Below are 19,580 nucleotides of genomic sequence, written 5' to 3'. Positions count from 1 at the left end.
CAACCCCTTTTTTATGTTTTTTTTTTTGGGCCATCTCAGAACTGTCCGGCTGAGGATACGTTTTGTTCAAAGTGGTGATCCAGTGCAACTCAATGAGTACTTTATTCCCTTTGAAGTCAAAGTACATTCACGAATACATTTTTAAAGCAAGGAGACTAACATTCAAAGCAAGAAAAAAACTGCTGTTTTAATCCGAAATGGCAGTCAATGCCATCATTAAGTTAGTAAGGAATATATAAGCGACACTGTTCTTCATAGTTTAGCGTTGAAGACTGGTGCCACTTCAGTTACCCACTCTTTCAAAGTGGTGGGCTCCTCTCCTGTAATCTTGGTAAAGTGGGACATGTCTGGGTCATTAATCAGTGGGCACTCTTCATCAGTGAGCCTGTATATCTCTAAGATACCATCTGCATCTTCCTCGCTGAAACCAACCACGTTGATGAAACGACTCCGGGAATCTTCGTATGACATTCGCTCATACTTAATCTTCTTACCTAATATCTCGCTGAAGGCGGCTGCTAGTTCGTCCAGTGTATGGCAATTGCTTATCAACTTGTAGGTTTTTCCATAATGCTTCTTGGGGTCGGCCATAATAGCGGCTGCAGCTTTCCCAGCATCTGCTACGACGACAGCTGAGAAAGGCTTGGTAGGGTCACTTGGAGTACCGAAAGATGACTTCTCCTGAATGGGTCGTTTGAAACCCCAGTAGTTGTCGACGAACGGAGGAAGGCGGATGATGGTGTATGGCATCCCTAGGTTCTGTATCCTTGACTCCAACTCACTGTACTGTTTTCCATAGATAGTATCAGTTAGGCTAACCGTGAGGACACTGACTGTGAGAATGTGCTTGACGCCCGAGGATTTGGCCACTTCTGCAGCACCAATGGCAAGTTTGAACCCACTGGTTGGTGTCACAATAAACAGTGATGTCACGCCACGCAGCTGTTCACGCAATGCCTCTTTGTCATTCATATCAGCCCTTATAACTGTCACCCCTGGCAGGGTTTTCAGCGTTGCCACTTTCTCTGATGCTGGGTTTCTGGTTCCAGCGAGGATATTTACCTTGTCCGAGTAGTTATCTGACAAAGCTTTCACTGTAGCCGGGCCGATAAATCCACTGCAGCCGATCACAAACACTGTTGGCTTTGGCATTGCTGCAGGCAAAATTTACAATTGTCAAAAAATTGAGAGAAACAAAGAATTTCTTGACCCTCGACGGGAAGCAGGAGGTGTACGAGGGTGGGGTGGAGACCTGTAGACGTGGGAAATTTGAGAAGAACACTCGGATAGACAAAGTATAGATGCCGCTGGAATAAATTGCGTCACAATACAAATAATAAGAAACATTGTCCATACATGCAAGGGAAAAGAAAAGATAAAGGAATAAATGAAGTTGGATGAACAATGTGTGCTAGACCGCAAAGTCCCTGAAGCGTTACGATATCTATGACAAATGACGTTTAAACACGACATGTGGGATTTGAAGGTTAATCAATACAATAGCCTTCATTTGGCGCGAAAATATACTCTGATATTTGTCCTTGGACAGTATCCGTTCCTCAAAGTTCACAGTTTTCCTCGAGCTACGCTCGCGGAATACTGTTCGCTTCTCGGAACAGATAATGTCCGCGGACAAATATCCGTGCTTATTTTCGTGCCAAATGGAGGCTAGTGTTTATATAGAACAATGAAACATTGTTTGGGCAAGTTTGGGCAAAGAACCCTATGGAAGCATGCAAGGTGAAATATGGAGTTGTTCGGAAATCGCAACAGAGGTTTGTCAGCAGCTCGAACAACAGACTCACTTTGCCTATCCCTTGTGTTCTGCCGTCTACCTACGTGACGCGAGACAAGCACAACCCCGTCGATCCCACCCTGAACCTTCCTTGGTCAGAGAGTATCGCGTGACGAAGACTACTCAGCTCAGATCAGCTCAGCTCAAACAAAGACTAGCAAATGATTCTTTCTTAAGACACCTAATGGCTCGTAATCTAAAATCACCCTCCTCTATTTTATTTTCGAAGGCGATGAAACATGGTTTTTGTCCAACTTACCTTAACTCACAGCTACCTGCAGCTTAAACTCTCTTGTTTGAACGCACTTTCAACTTCGTTGTCTCACCAGTAGTTTCAATGCTAGTGCCAGCTCCCGCTCTTCGTGGTTTTGAACGCCTGACAATTTTTGTCATTTCAAAGATGACCGATTGCAACTTTCCTGGTGCTCTCTGATTGCAAGCGTTTCTATAGCCACTTAATGGCATCTTCGGAACGCCTGCAGAATGAAATTCTGCTTAAAGAAGAGGCGTTCCTCAAAGAGCAGAGGGCGAAATTAACTGAACAGCTGAACAAGTTGAAGGTGAGAATGTTTGCTCTCTCGTGATGTTCAGTACATGTATTTTCAAGGATGGAAAACTGCAATGTTGTAGTTTTCTTTGGGCGCTATGATGAAAACCGCCAGAATATGTATGAATGAAATGAGCCGATCTCTGCAACAAAACACACCATATTGAATGGAAGAAGTTTAACTGAAACCATAAAACAAAACAAAAAAAAAAACACCCGACATGTTGAAAATCCTGATTGTAGAGAAGCTGAACAGTTAGCTCTCTACAAAATTAGGCTGTGAGCTTGAGCTTTGGAGCTTAAGTTGATATATCTCAAAGAGTTAAAAACTGTTAGCCCCACTGCATGCCACCTACAGGGCTCTGCTCCCCCTAAAAAATGTGAAAAATTGAAGCATCTTAGAAATGTTTTCTTCCATTCTCAGCAAAGCATGCAAAGTAGATTTAGATTTTTTAGATGTGTATGTACTTCAAAACAATTGTTAGTGTGAGTCTTAAGCTAGCTGTGTGTGTGAGACTTGAAAACTATGTTCAAATCCAGCTACACTATAGCCCGAGGTGGGGGGGGGGGGGGGGGAGGGTACTCCCCCATAACACCTGTACAGGTATGCGCAGCCCAATGGGGTTGTGGTTTTGGGACCCCTGATCTCATACGGGGTATCCATTTTCGAGACGTTTCCTAGAATGGGGTATAATATTTCAAACATACGAAAGCCATCAAATTATCAGCAGTCATTTGAAATTATTCATAGGGAATTTGCATAAAAAAAAAACATTTATTAATGAACAAATCCAACTGTTGCACCCTGTGTTGCACGCGGTACGCTATTGTAAGGTAGTTATTGTGCGGTTATTGTATGATATAATGCATTTGATAATGCGTGCATGGTTCTGTGTAATAAGGTTGCTGATTTGTGTAGAAGCAGCATTGTCGTATCTGGATGTCTAGGTCAACCAAATAGGGAAAATAAATTTTCAAAACAATGAGCTATTGAAATTTACTAAATTTGTAGAATGGGGTATAAAAATTGACCTATTTCTAGAGCAGGGTATCATTTTGACGGCAAATTCTTTTTAAAAAGGGGTCCAAATTTGGAAAGCCGGGTGGCACATACCCATCCAAATCATACCCAAGTACCCCCAGGCACTGTAGTAAGCCATCCCCATTTGATTATTTTTTCCAGTCACCCTTTCTTTTGTTAACTTTGGGGATTGGTCAAAGTCGGTTAAGAGTGAAGCTGAGGAAAGAAATTATCTTAAAAATATATTTTAGTAAATCAGAGTAAATACATACATCAACAGGCCTTAAAGTAATCATTCATTTTGCCCTCTCTCTGACTGCCATTTTGCAGTGAGCTTTTATCAGTCTTACATGTGTCTAAAAAATGTGTCCCTTGTGAAAAACATTCCAAGACCCTCAGGAATCATTAAATACAAGATTTTAAATGATTTTCAAGATATGCAAAGGGTACTAAAAGATAAGGTCCTTTTAAGGTTGTTTGAAGGATTTTGATTTTTTTAGTCTTGTAGTCTGTGAGTTAACAAGAAATGTCAAACATTGCATTACAAACTGCATGTGAAACAAACACCGGTCAGCATTGCTTGTGATTGGCTCATTTCTTTTGCTCTCAGATGGGCTGTCTCGCTGTTTCTGATCCTGTATACCGGTACTCGATTCAACATCGCTTTTCTGTAAAACATTGTTTATATCTATTCTTTGCCTATACATAAGCTGAAGCAGACAAAGAACAATTTCAGTATTTGAAAACGGTGAAATTGAAGATTTGTCCAGGAAGAAAAAGCTAGCACATTGTTTTGTGTCAAGTAATCCATGCTGCGGTTTAGCAGTTATCTTTTGCAGTTTCATCTTGCATCTGATTGGTCACGAAACAATAAACATTCCAGAAATTTTCTCTATTGTTCATGGTTTTACGGGAAAGACTGTAAATATACAGATGCTGAAAATGTGACTAACGTCATATGATTTTTCCACTGGCTAACATGTCTTAGGTGGAAGAAATGGGACTCATGAAATTGTTGAAACAAGACAACATGAATTCCCATCAGACAACCATGGAGCTGTTTACTAAAAATCCCCAAGTGGTAGGAGTATTATGATTATGTAATTTTTAACATCTCAAAGGTAAAAGTAAGTTGAAGTCTCTCTTCAGTCTCATTTGTAAGTGGCTCACATGATCCAGTTGTTGGTCATGTGCAACTCTGCTTTTGTTTAGCTTAACTCAGAAGTACCGTATTGCTACTCCTTTCTGGACGTCCATTGCAGAGCTATTCCTCGTATATAATATGCTGGTACTAATTTTCATGCTTCTGGGAGGAGAGAGGTACTGTGAGAGTAACTGTCTTGGACCCGACTGTAAAGTTTAAATATAATTTTACAAATGTTCAATGGCTATGGCCAGTGCTGAAATCTAGCTCCTGGTGCACTAAGCATTATAGGCACTGTATCTCCCACTGATGACTTTTTGAGGAGACTGTTGACTTACATGAAGCCTGACATTACTGAGCATAATTTTCCAGAAAATATCATTCCATAACCACCCCATGGAAGGTCACTTCAAATTCTGAACTGGTGTGGGATGTCAGTTAAAAAAAGATGCAAAATGTTTTAGAGGCATATAAGTTAAACTTTATTTTCAGAATGTTCTAGAGGAGTGTGTTTAGGACAAACCATGAAAGTCTTCTGTTAGGGAAAATGGATATCTTGTGACACAGTACATTGCTGCTATTTGTTAAATTGTTGAGTTGTTAAATTGTTGTCATTTCCATATTATTTTGTTTGCTTGTTCAAGAAGCATATAATTTAAAAACAGAAGATCAATTTGAGCTATTTGTTTTTCAAATGTTTTTGTCAGCCTTCATCCTCCAGCCAAAGAATTGATAATTTTGAGTTAACTAAAACAGAAACAGAAGTGAATCATATTCCACTGCAAGGACTCAACACCACAGAGATGTGAGTTAGTAGCATTTAAGTATTTTAATTCATACTGATATATGTAACTTCAGAATGATAATAATTTTAAATAAGCTAGTTTTATAAAATGGCATTTACACTTAAATATATATTTATTATAACAAATAACAGGACAAACAACAAACTGAACTCCCACTCAGAATTCCACACTGTTTCCGCAGTAAAGTGATTTCCTTTAATTTAAATGCCATGTATACATGTACTAAATCCTGGTCCTAGTGGGTTCTGTATCATTGACCAGTCTTGTTCAACTATGTCTCAAATCCATAAACATACAAAAACCTTGACCAATGTCCAGCCATCCTGGCCTTTGTGTTACATTACTTGGCATGTTCAAACACTTAAAAAGACTGAACATAACTTTTCAGGAACAAAGAAGATAATCAAGGAGACGAGGAAGAGGAAGAGGAAGAGGAAGAGGAAGAGGAAGATGATGAAGATGATGATATGGAGGATGATGGCACCGGATACAGTGAGTGAAATTTATTTCAATATTATGTTTAAGTCACAGTCAGGAATCGAATGCTCAGTCTCATCTCTTTTACTGATATTAAATATACTTCTGTTAATTCCTAAATAAATATTATACTGGTAAAATGTTCTTTGCAAGATGTGACTGTCTGTGATATTATTTGAGAAATCTCTTTCAAAAAAATTCATTTGAATATATAATTTGTGCTCTTGATATTTACAGGTCAACAGCTTTTGAATGCAATATCAAGTATGCACTATCAAAACAGCAGTGGAGGTCAGGAAACGTCCAGGTACAGTATTGGAGCTACAGTTAATACTGAGACACTTGCCAAAAATGTGTGAAGTGTGAAGTCATTATTCAATTTTCCAAGGCCCCCTCTGCCACATAGCAATGTTGTTATGGCTTTTGCTTATGTTTTCAACAGAAGGGCAACTGGTTTTCACAGGGGAGCAAAACATTTTGAACTGAACTTCTTTTTAAGAAAAACTTTCCTCTTGATGGTCATGAACTAGGCGGGTAAGATCATCCTCACAGCTGGTCAATTTGCCCGGCACCCGGCCCTTAATGAAACCCCTGGTTGGAAATTGGTGGGTCTACTTTTTGATAGATCAACATCGACATTGTGTTGGGGGTGGAGCTCTAGAGGAATGACAAAATATCATATCCTGCCTTTCCATGCAGTCAGTCAGTTTGTCTACATAATAAAAAGAAACTTGCACGGTGGCTTGAAGATATAAATTCTATTTTATGGTAATATGTCAAAATTTTCTATCAACCATTTCCTCTGTCAGGTCTGTCCTACATAGCATACTGCAACATGAGGTTGAAGGCCTTGATGAAGATGACGACGACTATGTTCACTAACAATACTTATTATTTGTAACCCTGGAATGCAACAGCAAGGATTGAATTACACAACCATGCAAATTTTTGATCAACTGCTGCAAGAGTTATTTGATGGCTGTTCCAACTAACTTCACTCTACAATTGCTCTGTGTGTTGATCTTGTTTGATCTTTGTTCAAATCATTGCATATAATTGAAGTAAGGGCCATTCAGCTGTAATATGAAAAGAAAGAGACACGGGAGATGTTGTCCTTTGGGCAAGAATTTAAGAATTTCAATAGATGTGTAACACAATCACGTGACGCCAATGATTTGAATCAGCAATGCAAGATCAATTTACACTGCTACTGTACAATAAATTTAGCGATAATTATGGTCAAATAAGACTCCACTGGATGCTGTGGACAATGTTTGCAACATCCACATGCAAATGATAAATTATACTATTTGTTTGATATTTTTTAACAGCCACTGACTACAAGAGATTGCATAAAATAGACCTTATTCATAAATGACGGCCAATTTAAAATTATTTTGTATGCATTTAAATAAGCCCAACTAACCTTGTTTGAGAGTAAAGATTCTTTTGAATTATCAACTCAAAAACGAGGTTAGTTGGGTTAATTTTAATACTTACAAAATAATTTTTTTTAATAGGCAGCCATTTCTCCATACTTCAGTATTTTTATTGGGATCACACAATGTCAGTTGGCTAGGTTTTTGTGTTCAACTAGTAAAAACCTAGTCTGCGAGTACCGCCGCCACTGTCCCTTATCAATCCTGACTGCTTTGGGCATTTCTCTCCTTCAAACACCCAAAGATGTGGCTCCTTTCACAGGCCACGCAGAACATTATTATTGCTCAGATTTAATAAAGTGCTCTACAAAGTTTGGCCAAATTTCTTACAGCATTAACCTCTGTTGTCCCAGTAGAAAACCTTTCCAACCATCTGAACTTGACACATTAATTTATGATAGTCAGCTTGGAACAGCAGGTTCCAATCAAGTGATTCAACTTTATTTAACACTGCTCATCAAACAAACAAATATTATTGGCTTAGCACTGTACATATGTATATATTTGAATAACATTTTGTTTTGTCAGTTTGGTTCCTTTTTGTATTTTCCAATAATTTTTAGAGGGCCATTTAGAATTACAAGTTGCATGAAACTGATTTGTGTCTATTTTGCTCGCTTCCTGTTTTGATGGTCTGAGCAAGTTTAAAATATATTCTGATTTAGCTGGACATGAATAAGATCATCTAAATGTATGTTATCACCTAAATTAATAGAAACAAGTTATATTCCTTGCACCTCCATGAAATATCCTATAACGAGTAATATTAATTTACTACTGTTCTAATAAAATAAATCCTATGCACTTGACCAACAGTGGTGTTCAGTATATGGCTAGATTACTCCATGTGACTTCTCTATGTAGGTCTACATGTGTGTTGCACATTCTTTAGGAAAAGACTCTTCCTAGTTAAAAGCAATTTTTGCCACACATTGATAAAACTGTAGTGAAAATATTGTTAGTTTGAAACCTATCAGTTCAAGAAAAAAAAAAGGCAAAATGTTTCCTTTAAAAGAGAAAAGTCACATCAATCAGCTGTCAATGTAGCTGGAAGAATCACTGCTGGTTGTTATGTTTAAAGCTTGAGATCAGAAACTGCTAAGCCATCACTCATGAGCCCCCAGCATCTGCAGCTGATGCTGAAACAGAAAACGGATAATACAATTTAAAACTGGAGAGTCAAAACAAAATGGTTTTCTATACAAAAAATAATCATTGTCACTTTATTTAGCGATTCTCAGTAGGCTTTACTGATAAAAACATAAACAATATTATATTCAGCATCTTTTGACAATGTGCAGGTCCAGAAAATATCCATGCTCCCCCACAGAAGGGATTGGAATTTACTGGGGGGTGGGGGGTTCTGTAAGACCAGAAAATTTAAAGAAATGTGTGAAAGCTTTATTGGAATTTCTAGAGGGGTGGGGTGGGGGGGTCTTAGAAAAAATCCCTTCCATGGGGGAGGTATGGATATTTTCTGGAACTACACAATAATTTTACGGGAAAAAAACATTCTTGTTACAGTATCTGTAACACATTACTATGCCATATAACTCTGCTCAAGATATCAAAGTTACTCTCACATTTGCTGATCTTACAAACCTTTTCCATCACAGGCCACTACTTTCACTTTTTCTACCTTGACAAGTTCACCAACTTCTCTGAATTCTACATTGTTTAGCACAAAGGTCCAGACATTATCACAAAATCTATATGTGTTCAAGTGACCCTGAAATGAAAGAAAAAAGATTGAACTGTTTTTAACTTTGAAACCTTGTGACAATACAATCTTTACAACTTCTAATTTTCACATTTATAACTGCAGATTGACAAGAGATCATTCCACAACAATTCAGTTTTTTTAACATACCTTAAACGAAATTTTGCTCTTGACTTTGCTGGAGAGAGCATAGTTGATAGCCTTGTCAAACTGCAGTAATACTTGCAAAGCAAGCTGTGGGCTAATCTGCTGTGACTAAAGATAACAGAAAATGATTAAGAAACATTCTTAGATGGTTTCACATAGGCTTCCTAGCACAGGTTACGACATTTCTTATCATTACATACCATTGTAACCTACACCCACCCTTTGGCATTGACCACATTTCATATCCCTATCCCTTCAAGAGCATAACTAAAAAGCCACAAGGCTGGAAATGTGTGAATTGATCAGCGCAAATACATGTTCAAGTAGCTGTTGTTGCAACTGTGTCTGCACTTACGTCCTTTGTTTTAAAACACGGCTTATCAACATATACTTAATGTAAACCTAAATAATTCAGGAGACTCAAGTTGCTTGCTTTGCACAGGGTTTTCACAACCTTTCTTCCTAATGTTCTCAGCTGGCTTAGTAATTGTGATATAAAAGCAACCATGTTGCAGCAAGTTTGATATCATCTGCGCCAACTCTCCCAGATTATCCAGAAGTCACCTGAGTACAGACCAAATATTCCAGTTTCCCCTATGGATCACTTAATCTCCTGGATAATATGACAGAAGGGGAAAAAATACATTTTTCTGGCATATTTTGGCTGATTTCTGGCATTTCTAGGGGAAAAGGTTTGGATAGTTATTGTATTTGTGTGGTTGGATTGGTGGAGCTCTACCCTGAACAACTTTTTTGGGTGTCAAGAAGGTAAAATTTACCCAACAACTCACAGAGATTTCCCAAATTTCTAGTTGCATAGTTTCTTTTCAAAATACCCTACATTCTATTTTTACCGAGCACAAGGCTTCTTTTTTTTTAAGGGAGCATTCAAACTCAGATATACTAAGCTTATCCAAAATAATGTCAGTTGACACTTTTGGAAAGTTCATGATAATTTAGGAAGAAATTCAAAAATGCTACAGTGCAACATCATTCCTCTTTGTTAAACAAAACAAAGAATATTCTAAGGTTCATTCTAAACAAGCTTCTCAAGTTCACTCCATGGTGCGACACAGACATCTCAGAGCGAGTCGATCACGAATGACATATTCCAAAAAACTATTTCAAATATTAACTATTGAAACAAAAATATAACATGTCCTGACTGAATGAGAATTGCAAGTTCATTTGCCAAAGGCGCTCAAAGGACGCCATGATCAGCCGTATCTTAAGATCTTGTACGGTAAGCTTATACAGGAAGTTTCTGGTCATACAAGTCCTTCAATAGCCTCGTGCTTTCAAAAAATGAAGAATCTTTCTCTCCAAGACTAAATATGGAGACACACTGGAAGACTTTGGGCAGAAAATTGATCGTACAGGTGGGAATGAATCATGGTTTTCTCAGACGAAACGTGGCTGTCGAACGAACTGCTCTCTCAGAAACAAATGTTACACAAATGATAATTTTAACTCCCCAAAGTAAGAACAAAAACTGCCATTTTACCTGTATTAACTCATCCAAACTCTCCTGTAGACTGTTTCCCAATGTCGTATTGCGGTAAAGTTGATAGCTCATCTTCTAGCGCTGCTCGGAGTTTTTATACTGTGCTCCTTCCAGCCGCTTCCTTTTTTGGCTGTCTCACTCAGCCGCCATATTGGATTTGACCATATATGGTAGGGATGTTTCATCCGTTTAAAAATAAAAAGAGTGACGTAATTTTTTCGGGTTGAGATTTCGGTGATCCGCCGAAAGTTCTCGCAAAACTTTTTCAAAAGTTTTCTTCACTCTGAAGGCAAAGAGTAAACAAGTACAAAACGATAACGACGGTAGTATAAACTCTGATATAAAGGTTAACAAGGCTGCCATGAAGTATTCATCAAGGACCCATCAAGTGACGCCAGCTATCGCTTCTCATGATCGCATGACACCCTCACGCAAAGCCCCGGGTATTTGACAATTTGCATTTTCAGTCAGTCAAATTCCCATCCACGGGTCAAAAATGTGGTTCAAAATGATCAAGTCATTCTAAGTGACTGCCCCTCTTCCGGGGACCTACATCTGGGATAAAATGAGTAAGGGAAAATAAGAGAAATTTAATTTCCCCTCGAACACCAGCTTTCAACTTCCACTGTGTCGCAAGCATTATTTTTACAGATTATTAAATTTAAGAAAAGTGCTCAAATCCTGGCAAACAAAACTTAATTATCGAAGACTCTTTTTCGCCCGCAACGTATATACAAAGAAGGGCATTGACTGGCGGGGGGTGGGGTGGGGTCTGAGTATTTTGTTGACCGAACTTTGCCTAACTAAAATACTTTAAAATGGTTTAAAACAGCTTAAACATCCCGTATATTACATTTCAAAAGTTAACAGTTTTCCCTCTAGACCGGGATATCTGTTCTAATCAACACATATGCCATTAATTTTCCCTCAAAGTATCCCGTTTCCTGCTAATTTTTCACCCAAATACTCCTTATCCCGAAAATCCCTTATAGGGCCTCACTCTTAATGCCTTCGAGGTTCACCATGATCTTAAGGCAACTTGTTTAAATCTCCCCTACCCTCCCCATATAATGTCAAATTCCCCATGTCAATATCATCCACTGATAGCGCAAGAGAAAATGACTGACGCCAACGTCCAGCGCATCATCTTGTCAAATGCTCAGGATAAGCCTGGGGTATGTGAGGTGTATTCCGGAGGGTTCTTGATGCCGCTATTTGATCAATACATTAGAGCAATCATTCACATCAGAACTACTCTGGACTACCCGTTATGGACACCTCTATAGGCACACCTCTCTCCATTAATATGTCCGTAGTAAAGAGGCTCGACTTTTTTGTATAATCAACTGATAAGTAATGTTGACAACACTTAATCTTCCAGACAGGCTCTTTCGTGCATGTTTAATTTGGTCGGTTTTTTTTTTTTGCGTTACCCGGCTCTAATCCTGTTCTTCGCCTGCAAGAGATCTGGGACATAGATTGTCCCTTCTCTTTTTGTGTTTCGAGTGGGCCGGCTTACCGCTTTGACGTAAGAAAAATGTTGTGTCAGAATTTGTTTTGTGCAACTTGGATTTCAAATTCCCTTAAAATCATCGATAAACATCATGGTACACGCTCATGAGCCAAATTGAGGTGCTTGAGTCTCAGCTATTAATCCAATGTTCGGAGAGTTCTCAGCTATCAGCAAGTTTTGCAGATCTCAATCTCAGCAGCCGGTATTAGTTATATAAAAACGTGTAATTTTTCGGCCGACATGTTCAGAAACTTTTGACCAATTCTCTGCTTACATCTACGCCCTTTTTCATGGATATACACTAGCGCTTCTAAATGTGATCGCGCAACTCGTTTTCTGGCCAGCAAATAAAATGAAAAATCCTCAGGAAGACTGAAGACAACGAAAAGAAGCCTTTATTAATGAAGTAGTTTTTATTTAATGCTTGATATCCATGTTCTATTGCAGCGTTTTGTTAAAGAGGCTTTTTAGAACAAAAAAAACATTAGTCGCAACTTTCATGGAATGAGCCAATAGTTCATTTCCAAGTTCCTTAAAATGTCTGTCTTAAATGTCTGTCTTAAATGTCATTCATATGAAAATGCATCTCCCCTGTATGTTCATTTTCATGCGAATCAAACTCATTATCACATGCACGCTTGAAGACTCGTGTTGAAACGGAGACAAACGGGCATTCGAAAAAACTTCCATGATCACTGGTTACGTTCTTTTGCAGACACTGTTACAAGTCAACGAGACTGAAAACCAATTGATATACCGACTTGGCAAATCTCGTTAACGTCCTTCAAATTTAAGTCTACACCATTACACGGTTTGATTAAAGTCAATGAAACTTAAATGATGATGTTAAAGGGCCCTTAGTTAAGCGAGCGACATTTCTAAGCTACTGAACAAGAGAGTATGAGGGGGTAAGAAAGTTAATCCCCCATATATGGGCCTTACCCTCTAGGCGATTTCCAGAAGCTGTATCCAGACCTCCCGCGGACAATGTTACCACGGGCGTTGCGTAGCCGAGCTGCTTGGGCTGTTAACGTGACTAAAATTCGCGTCACACTGGATCGGCCATTTCTAATACCCCTGGAGTCTCTGAAGCCGGGGATGATCAAAAAATACCTTGAGAGAGATTACTCTATGAATAATGTCTATATGGGGACAAGCTCTCTTACCCCTGGTCCTCTTTTGCCAGCAAACTTTGTGATGTTCTAAAAGCCTAGTCATATTAGTTACAGTGATCACATTGTCATTTCGACTTGTGTTCTTTGTCTGGGTGACTCTCCTCCTTGTCGCAACAAAGGAAGGCCAGAATAAATGCCGCAAAACCCACCTCGACGCACACCAGGAAAATGGCCAGACTTGTCTCCACTCGATCAGCAAGAGCTAAAATACAAAACGTTGGGACGCAGATCGCCATACGATAGAAGACGCAATTGGAGTCAAACCGCCTGCTAATTGCTTGACCATTGAAAATATACAACACTGCATGGGCTACTCTTAAACTGAAGTGAAAACTCAGGAAGAGTTGAGAATAGCCTACGAAGGGATCCAGGTTTAAAGGAATTCGCAGACGGTCGACATCTTTCAAGTAAAAAGCTCCAGTAAACTGAATGATGCCTGCAATAAGCACAGCTATGGAGGACCAGGGACCCGTAGGAAATCGACAGAGGAGACTGAAAATCTCTTTGAAAAACAAGCCGAAGGTTGCCCCTTCTTCTTTGCAGACCCAAACCAAAAAGATACCAGCTGCTAAGGAATTGTCCAGCACTGCAAAAAATGTAAGAAATTGTACTGGAGCCACGCCTTCCTGAAACTTTTTTAGCAGGGACATGTTGACGAGAACCAGTCTTGTAAGCACGGTTATGTTTATGTGCCCATGGCCTGGCACATTGTGTTTTGATCTCGATGCCATGACTAGCAAGTACCCTTCAACAGCAAGAGCAAGCCCTCCAACTTGTATATAGCCAACAGTACGACCAACGAGCTCGACTTTCCACAGTATTCCCCACAGGGAGGGTGTAAGTAGCATGGATATACCCACGAGAACGTACGCCAAGGACGTCCATTGGGTGAAACGTTCAGTTTTGGTCAGCTGTTTAGAACGGTCGGCGGATATCATGGCCTTGAACCAGACAGGAACCATTATGAAACAACCTAAGAACAACCATGGACGTCAGAGCTGATGTTAGAACTTAAACTGAACATAAAACTACCTGAAGGTCTGTTCCCCTGTCGAGTCAATCTTACTGGCTGAGAAACCCAGTGGCACTCATTCCTACAATTAACGTGAACAACAGCTAAGATCGGGGTATTTCCTGTGAGTTGTATTTCCTGTGAGTTACTATTACTATTACTATTGCTATAGCTATTGCTATTGCTATTGCTATTGCTATTGCTCTTGCTCTTGCTCTTGCTCTTGCTCTTGCTCTTGCTCTTGCTATTGCTATTGCTATTGCTATTGCTATTGCTATTGCTATTGCTATTGCTATTGCTATTGCTATTGCTCTTGCTCTTGCTATTACTATTACTAACTACTTAATAACCGAGAGTGAGGTCGTTACGGGAAAATCTCAAACTGAGGCCTTGCCGTATTGACGGAGCGATAGCGAGGTCAATACGGTAGGCCGAGGTTTGAGATTTTCCCGTAACGACCGAACGGTCGAGGTTATTAAGTTGTTTATTATATGGCTCATCCTTAAAGAAATAAAACATTCGAGCGGAAGTCGTCAATTTACATCCGGCGATGCGCGCGTTTACCGATTCATTCATCGTCTCAAACCCAGGGCAAAACTACACAGTCAGTGAACTTCACCACTGTATTACGTATTCCGTTAAAAACACTCATTTCTTTACGCGAAAAGTGACTGTCACAGCCTCAAAAAGGTATTTTAGTATCGTGGTACCACAAGTTGATGGGGGACTTCTTCCGACTTTTGTGGCGAAACGTCAACGCATATAGAAAAGACAACAAGTGCTTCAAAATTGTCTAAACCAACCGTCTTTCGGTTAAAGAAATTACTAATGCTTCAGAATGCACTGCTCAAAATAAGCTTAACTCGATCTTCGCATTCGCTTTCGACAACATATCTTCGCCTTCTTCATTCTGGGATTTATGGATGAGCTTTTCAAGCCCTGTGAACGTCTCCAGTTATCAGAAACACTGCTACCGACAGAAACCGCCCGATTGTTTACATCTGATGATCCTGGAAGCTGATTTACAGTTGCTTGTGTCAAAGCGAGGGAATCTATTTGATGAGAACTTTGACGGAGTTCAATACTTCGGTAATTGCTGTGACTAAGATGATAACTTATAAGTTTCTTCGTGGTGTTCTGTTCAGGATGCATGACAGATCTGCCGATGGTGTCTTTCACTTGGCGATTTTAGCTTTACTTAAGACTCGGCAAACTTTGATTGTTTTTCACTAGTGCCCGCCAAGTTACCGGCTGATAAGTCATCTATATAAATTTTATTAAAGAAATATCTCTAAACTTTTAGCTACTTACATTCTCGTACTCATTTTAATCGGCTTTCATCGTTTCAATGCGCTTGAATTTTCAGCACCGGGCTCTTCCTAATTTGCATAATCCGTAATCGGCCCGTGGGCATTACGGCTGCATAATGACCGCTCAAATTTCGCTCGTAGCCAATCAGAGCGCGCGTTATATCGGCCACAAGCCAAAGCCATATAATAATATTACTATTACTATTACTATTACTATTACTATTACTATTACTATTACTATTACTATTACTATTACTATTACTATTACTATTACTATTACTATTACTATTACTATTACTATTACTATTACTATTACTATTACTATTACTATTACTGTTACTGTTACTGTTACTACTACTATTATTATTATTATTATTATTATTATTAATAATAATGGTAATAGGACTGAGTGGAGTCCAATTCGGTCTGTAATCATACGAGTGATTAACAAAATTGGATGACCGCGAAGCGGGAGTCTGATTTGTTAATCACGAGTATGATTACAGACTGAATTGGACGACACAATGTTCTGTTACCAATTAATCATAACAATTACAATTTCCCACAAAAGTAAAAGTTTCATTTGAAAAAGAGCTTTTAAATATCATAATTATAAAAATATGGAGAACAGCTCGCAAAATGGTTGTCAAGTCTCTTTCAAAACAGTCACCAGAGACTAAACCTCCACAATTTTACAAAGTCAGTCTTGGTCAGTAGTTACTATAGTGATTGTAATCAATGTTGTGATTGGTAGATTTAGTGGAGAGGACTTAAAATGATTGGCTCATGTAACTGTCCGATTACAGGTGTCCGATTACAGCCAACTGTCCGATCACACTGTCCGATTACAACTTTGCAGATTAATTAGAGCAAAATACAGCAGTTTACGCACCAATCACATTTGAGGAAATTGTAATTGTTATGATTATTATCATTATAAACGCCCTCTGACCGATTAACTCGTTGTGCTCCTGTGTAGGTGATTTGATCAAACAATGTTGAATGGTTAGAGATTAAATGAGTGGATATTTCAGTATTATGAAATACACGATGTTTTGGGTCCACCAGTCCGAACAAAATGAAAAGAAGAAAAAAAAAGGAAAAAGATCTATAACTTACTTCAGGCCAAAACGAATCGAAAAGTAAAACGTTTTGAACGCCCCCTTTCCCCTGAGGAATGACTGCTTTGAATTGCTAATTGAAGTTGAAAAAGGAGTTATGACAGGATAATTAGCATTCTGACAGTTTGGGTTATCTCTTGTTCATCTTCACGGCTATCACCAGAAAGGAAAAATTATCATAAACAGAACGGTTTCGACTTATTATTGTCATGATCAGTGTTAAAGCCGGCCGAGATTGTTCATGGTATATTATACTTTCGCTAATTCTCAAGGAAACAACTGCACAATATAACAATTAATTTGTTTGTTCAAACCTTTTCGCGAATAATATGATAATATTGTCACAGTTTAATTTGTTATCAAACGCCGCTTTAGAAACGTTTCGAAGTATCTTTGCTCTTTAAATCTGGCAGACTTGGAGCGTCTTTATTTTTCTCTAACGACGGTAAAATGAATCCGATCATAAAATTAATTTTCTGTGGTATTTACAGTTTGTATAGTATGAACAACCACAGCGTGGCATCGCCGTCAGGAAGGGAATGTGAACAGAATTTCTGGAACCGTGCTTACTACTTCTAAAAAACCTCCTTACCTCAGTAATCTCCTCCTTTCACTAGCAGTTTTATGTTTTCGTCTCTTAAGTGAGTTCAAATTCAAGGCAGCCTGTATTACAGCCGCCCTTCTCGAAAGAAAACACAATCGGAGAGAGCACCTGAGTAGTATATAATCGGCTCTGGTTCTCTCTGTCACGGAAAGCTATGCTCTCGGAGGAACAATTGTCTACGCATGCTCGTAATGTTAGCTTGTTTTCTGGGTAATTAAGAAGAAATGAGAAGAAAACAGAAGTAAAGCAATAGAGTACGATTTGTTTGTGCGGTCGGCAAAGGAAGAGAACATCCCACGAATTCGATCGTCCGAGTGGCTGCGAAAGAGACTACTGTAACACAGGCTCTCTCTCAGGGCAAAATGGTTTTATAGAGTCCCTAGCCTGCGCAGTATGCATTCCTGTACGGAGAGCTCCTTCCACATTCTTGTCGCGCGCATTGGAGCGAGAGCAAAACAATCGACGAAGAACACTGTCTGCGCGCGCGGGCAGAATGCGGAAAAAGCTCTTAGTACGGGTGTACTTGCTACTCATGGCTTTAGACGATTTGCTAGAGTTGCGTCACTCACTTTCCCGTATATTTGCCAGCTAAATTTGAGAAACGCCAACCTACCTGTTGAAAGAACGTTTGCTCTAGGAGACGTCTTCCCTGACGACCAACTGTGACTGAACGAAAGAAAAAAAATGCACGATGAAAACAATGGAATCAAAGAACATGAAAGATGTTAAAATAGATTCCCTTTCAAATCACGCCGATATGACACGCCGATATAAATCTGATCCGTGACATGCAAGGGTCACAGGAAAATAACTTCTGAATGATTACAACGCCTACACTTGCCTGTAGCATGCTAGCCTGTTCCAGGCTGTCGGTAGTTGTGGACGAGCGAAAAAAGAGTGCGCGAGAGAAAATACGAGATTTCTTCCCTCGTCCCTAATTACCAAGAGCCTGGAACAGGGTAGCAGCATACATGAACAAGATAAGTGCCTTGGTCAATTCTAGCACTACCTTCCCCCCCCCCCCCCCCTTCAGGCAATAGCCAGGCGTTTGCTAGCCTACGAGCAGGCTCACTTTTGGGTGACACAAGCGCAAGCGGTTCAAATGCGAGCCTGTTCGCAGGCTCAGGGCGTTTGCTCACGGCTTAATCCCGGGGATGGGACATTTGAAATTTTGTTATTGCCCAGGGGGCAGGGTATTTACCTACCTCTGGGACAACCCCAGGAACATTTCACACCCTTATGACCACGTGACATCCCAAATAATGGCTTCCAGGGAACCTGAAGCTAGCCAGCGTGGTTAGATTGGTCAATAAGTCTGATAAATACTACAAGGCAGTTCAGCGTTCGAACAAAACGGCTGGAAATCGAGCCAGACATGCAAGAAAGACGGAAGTAGTGCACTTTTCATCTCGTTATCTACAGCGCTAAGCTATAGCTAAAATGAATATTGCGGGCTCTGAAACTGAGACAAGTACCAATGCACGTGATCTTGGTGTCACTCTCGATAGGTACTTAACGATGTCCACTCATGTTGACAACCTTTGCAAGTATGCATCCTATACCCTTAAAAGTATTGGGACTATTCGACAGTGTCAATCAGTATCAATCAAGTACGGAAAAAATGATACACGCCTATGTAGTTCGTATAGTGTGATCGTCCGGGTGAGTGTAGTTCTGAAAAGAACTGTTGTTGGTGACTGACGTTTCGACAACCTGAGCGGAAGTCATCCTCAGAGTCAAGTGAATAGTGTTTGTCAGTCAATGATCTTATAAGTCTGGTCCGTTGAACGTGATTGGTCAGTATAGCCATGATGGTATTGGCTGAAAGACTCGTGTAAAGCTTGTCATCAGTCATTGGTGGGTTTCGATCCGTCTATTGTTAGTCAAGTAGGTCGGTTTTGGTCCGTGTATTGTTAAGTCGGTCTGTTAGAAGTCCGTTTGTCGGTTTCGTTTCTGTCGTGGATAAGTCGTTTGTAAGGCGCCGGTAGTTGTTGACATCTGTTAAGAGGCGTTTGTTCTAGGTTAGTGTACCAGCTTTCCAGAGTCAGTCGTTGAAAATAGTTTGTACCGTAGGTTAAGCACTGAGCAGAGTCCCAGTCAATGTTGTGGTTTGTCAGTTGATGATGTACAGCAATGTGATTGTTGGCATCACCATTTCTCGTGGCTCGTTTGTGTTCAGTCAGTCTCGTGTTAAGGTTTCTGCCAGTCTCACCAATGTAGGAAGCCTGGCAGTCGGAGCATTTGA

The 19,580-nt window shown here is 39.7% G+C and overlaps 4 protein-coding genes across 5 annotated transcripts; 1 reads left to right on the top strand and 3 right to left on the bottom strand.

Annotated features, from left to right (window-relative positions):
- Positions 1 to 33: 33 nt before the first annotated feature.
- On the bottom strand, positions 34 to 2,133 carry LOC145479320 (nmrA-like family domain-containing protein 1). Its single transcript, XM_081457658.1, has 2 exons — positions 2,055 to 2,133; positions 34 to 1,154 (listed from the first exon to the last, which is right to left on the bottom strand). The coding sequence occupies exon 2, from the start codon at positions 1,150 to 1,152 to the stop codon at positions 253 to 255; it is 900 nt and encodes a 299-aa protein (XP_081313784.1). The 5' UTR covers positions 1,153 to 1,154; positions 2,055 to 2,133; the 3' UTR covers positions 34 to 252.
- Positions 2,134 to 2,166: 33 nt separating this feature from the next.
- Positions 2,167 to 7,772, top strand: LOC145479324 (uncharacterized). Its single transcript, XM_081457664.1, has 6 exons — positions 2,167 to 2,355; positions 4,352 to 4,444; positions 5,215 to 5,312; positions 5,702 to 5,805; positions 6,028 to 6,097; positions 6,600 to 7,772. Exons 1-6 carry the CDS (start codon positions 2,254 to 2,256, stop codon positions 6,670 to 6,672), a joined length of 540 nt encoding a protein of 179 aa, XP_081313790.1. The 5' UTR covers positions 2,167 to 2,253; the 3' UTR covers positions 6,673 to 7,772.
- LOC145479331 (transcription initiation factor IIA subunit 2-like) lies at positions 7,649 to 10,746 on the bottom strand. Its single transcript, XM_081457670.1, has 4 exons — positions 10,601 to 10,746; positions 9,100 to 9,204; positions 8,832 to 8,958; positions 7,649 to 8,368 (listed from the first exon to the last, which is right to left on the bottom strand). The coding sequence occupies exons 1-4, from the start codon at positions 10,670 to 10,672 to the stop codon at positions 8,340 to 8,342; spliced, it is 333 nt and encodes a 110-aa protein (XP_081313796.1). The 5' UTR covers positions 10,673 to 10,746; the 3' UTR covers positions 7,649 to 8,339.
- Positions 10,747 to 10,869: 123 nt separating this feature from the next.
- Positions 10,870 to 18,354, bottom strand: LOC145479321 (uncharacterized). Of its 2 annotated transcripts, none has more exons than XM_081457660.1 (2): positions 17,949 to 18,354; positions 10,870 to 14,261 (listed from the first exon to the last, which is right to left on the bottom strand). In XM_081457660.1, exon 2 carries the CDS (start codon positions 14,248 to 14,250, stop codon positions 13,354 to 13,356), a length of 897 nt encoding a protein of 298 aa, XP_081313786.1. In that variant the 5' UTR covers positions 14,251 to 14,261; positions 17,949 to 18,354; the 3' UTR covers positions 10,870 to 13,353. The 2 variants fall into 2 exon arrangements, with proteins under 2 accessions (XP_081313786.1, XP_081313785.1); XM_081457659.1 differs by having other exon boundaries at positions 10,871 to 14,261; positions 17,324 to 18,354.
- Positions 18,355 to 19,580: the final 1,226 nt, after the last annotated feature.

This window comes from Orbicella franksi, chromosome 2, assembly GCF_964199315.1.
Source record: "Orbicella franksi chromosome 2, jaOrbFran1.1, whole genome shotgun sequence".
In the NCBI taxonomy this organism is placed as follows: Eukaryota; Metazoa; Cnidaria; class Anthozoa; order Scleractinia; family Merulinidae; genus Orbicella; species Orbicella franksi.
The sequence above is the reverse complement of the archived record's forward strand: the minus strand, read 5'-3'. Positions and strand labels throughout refer to the sequence as shown.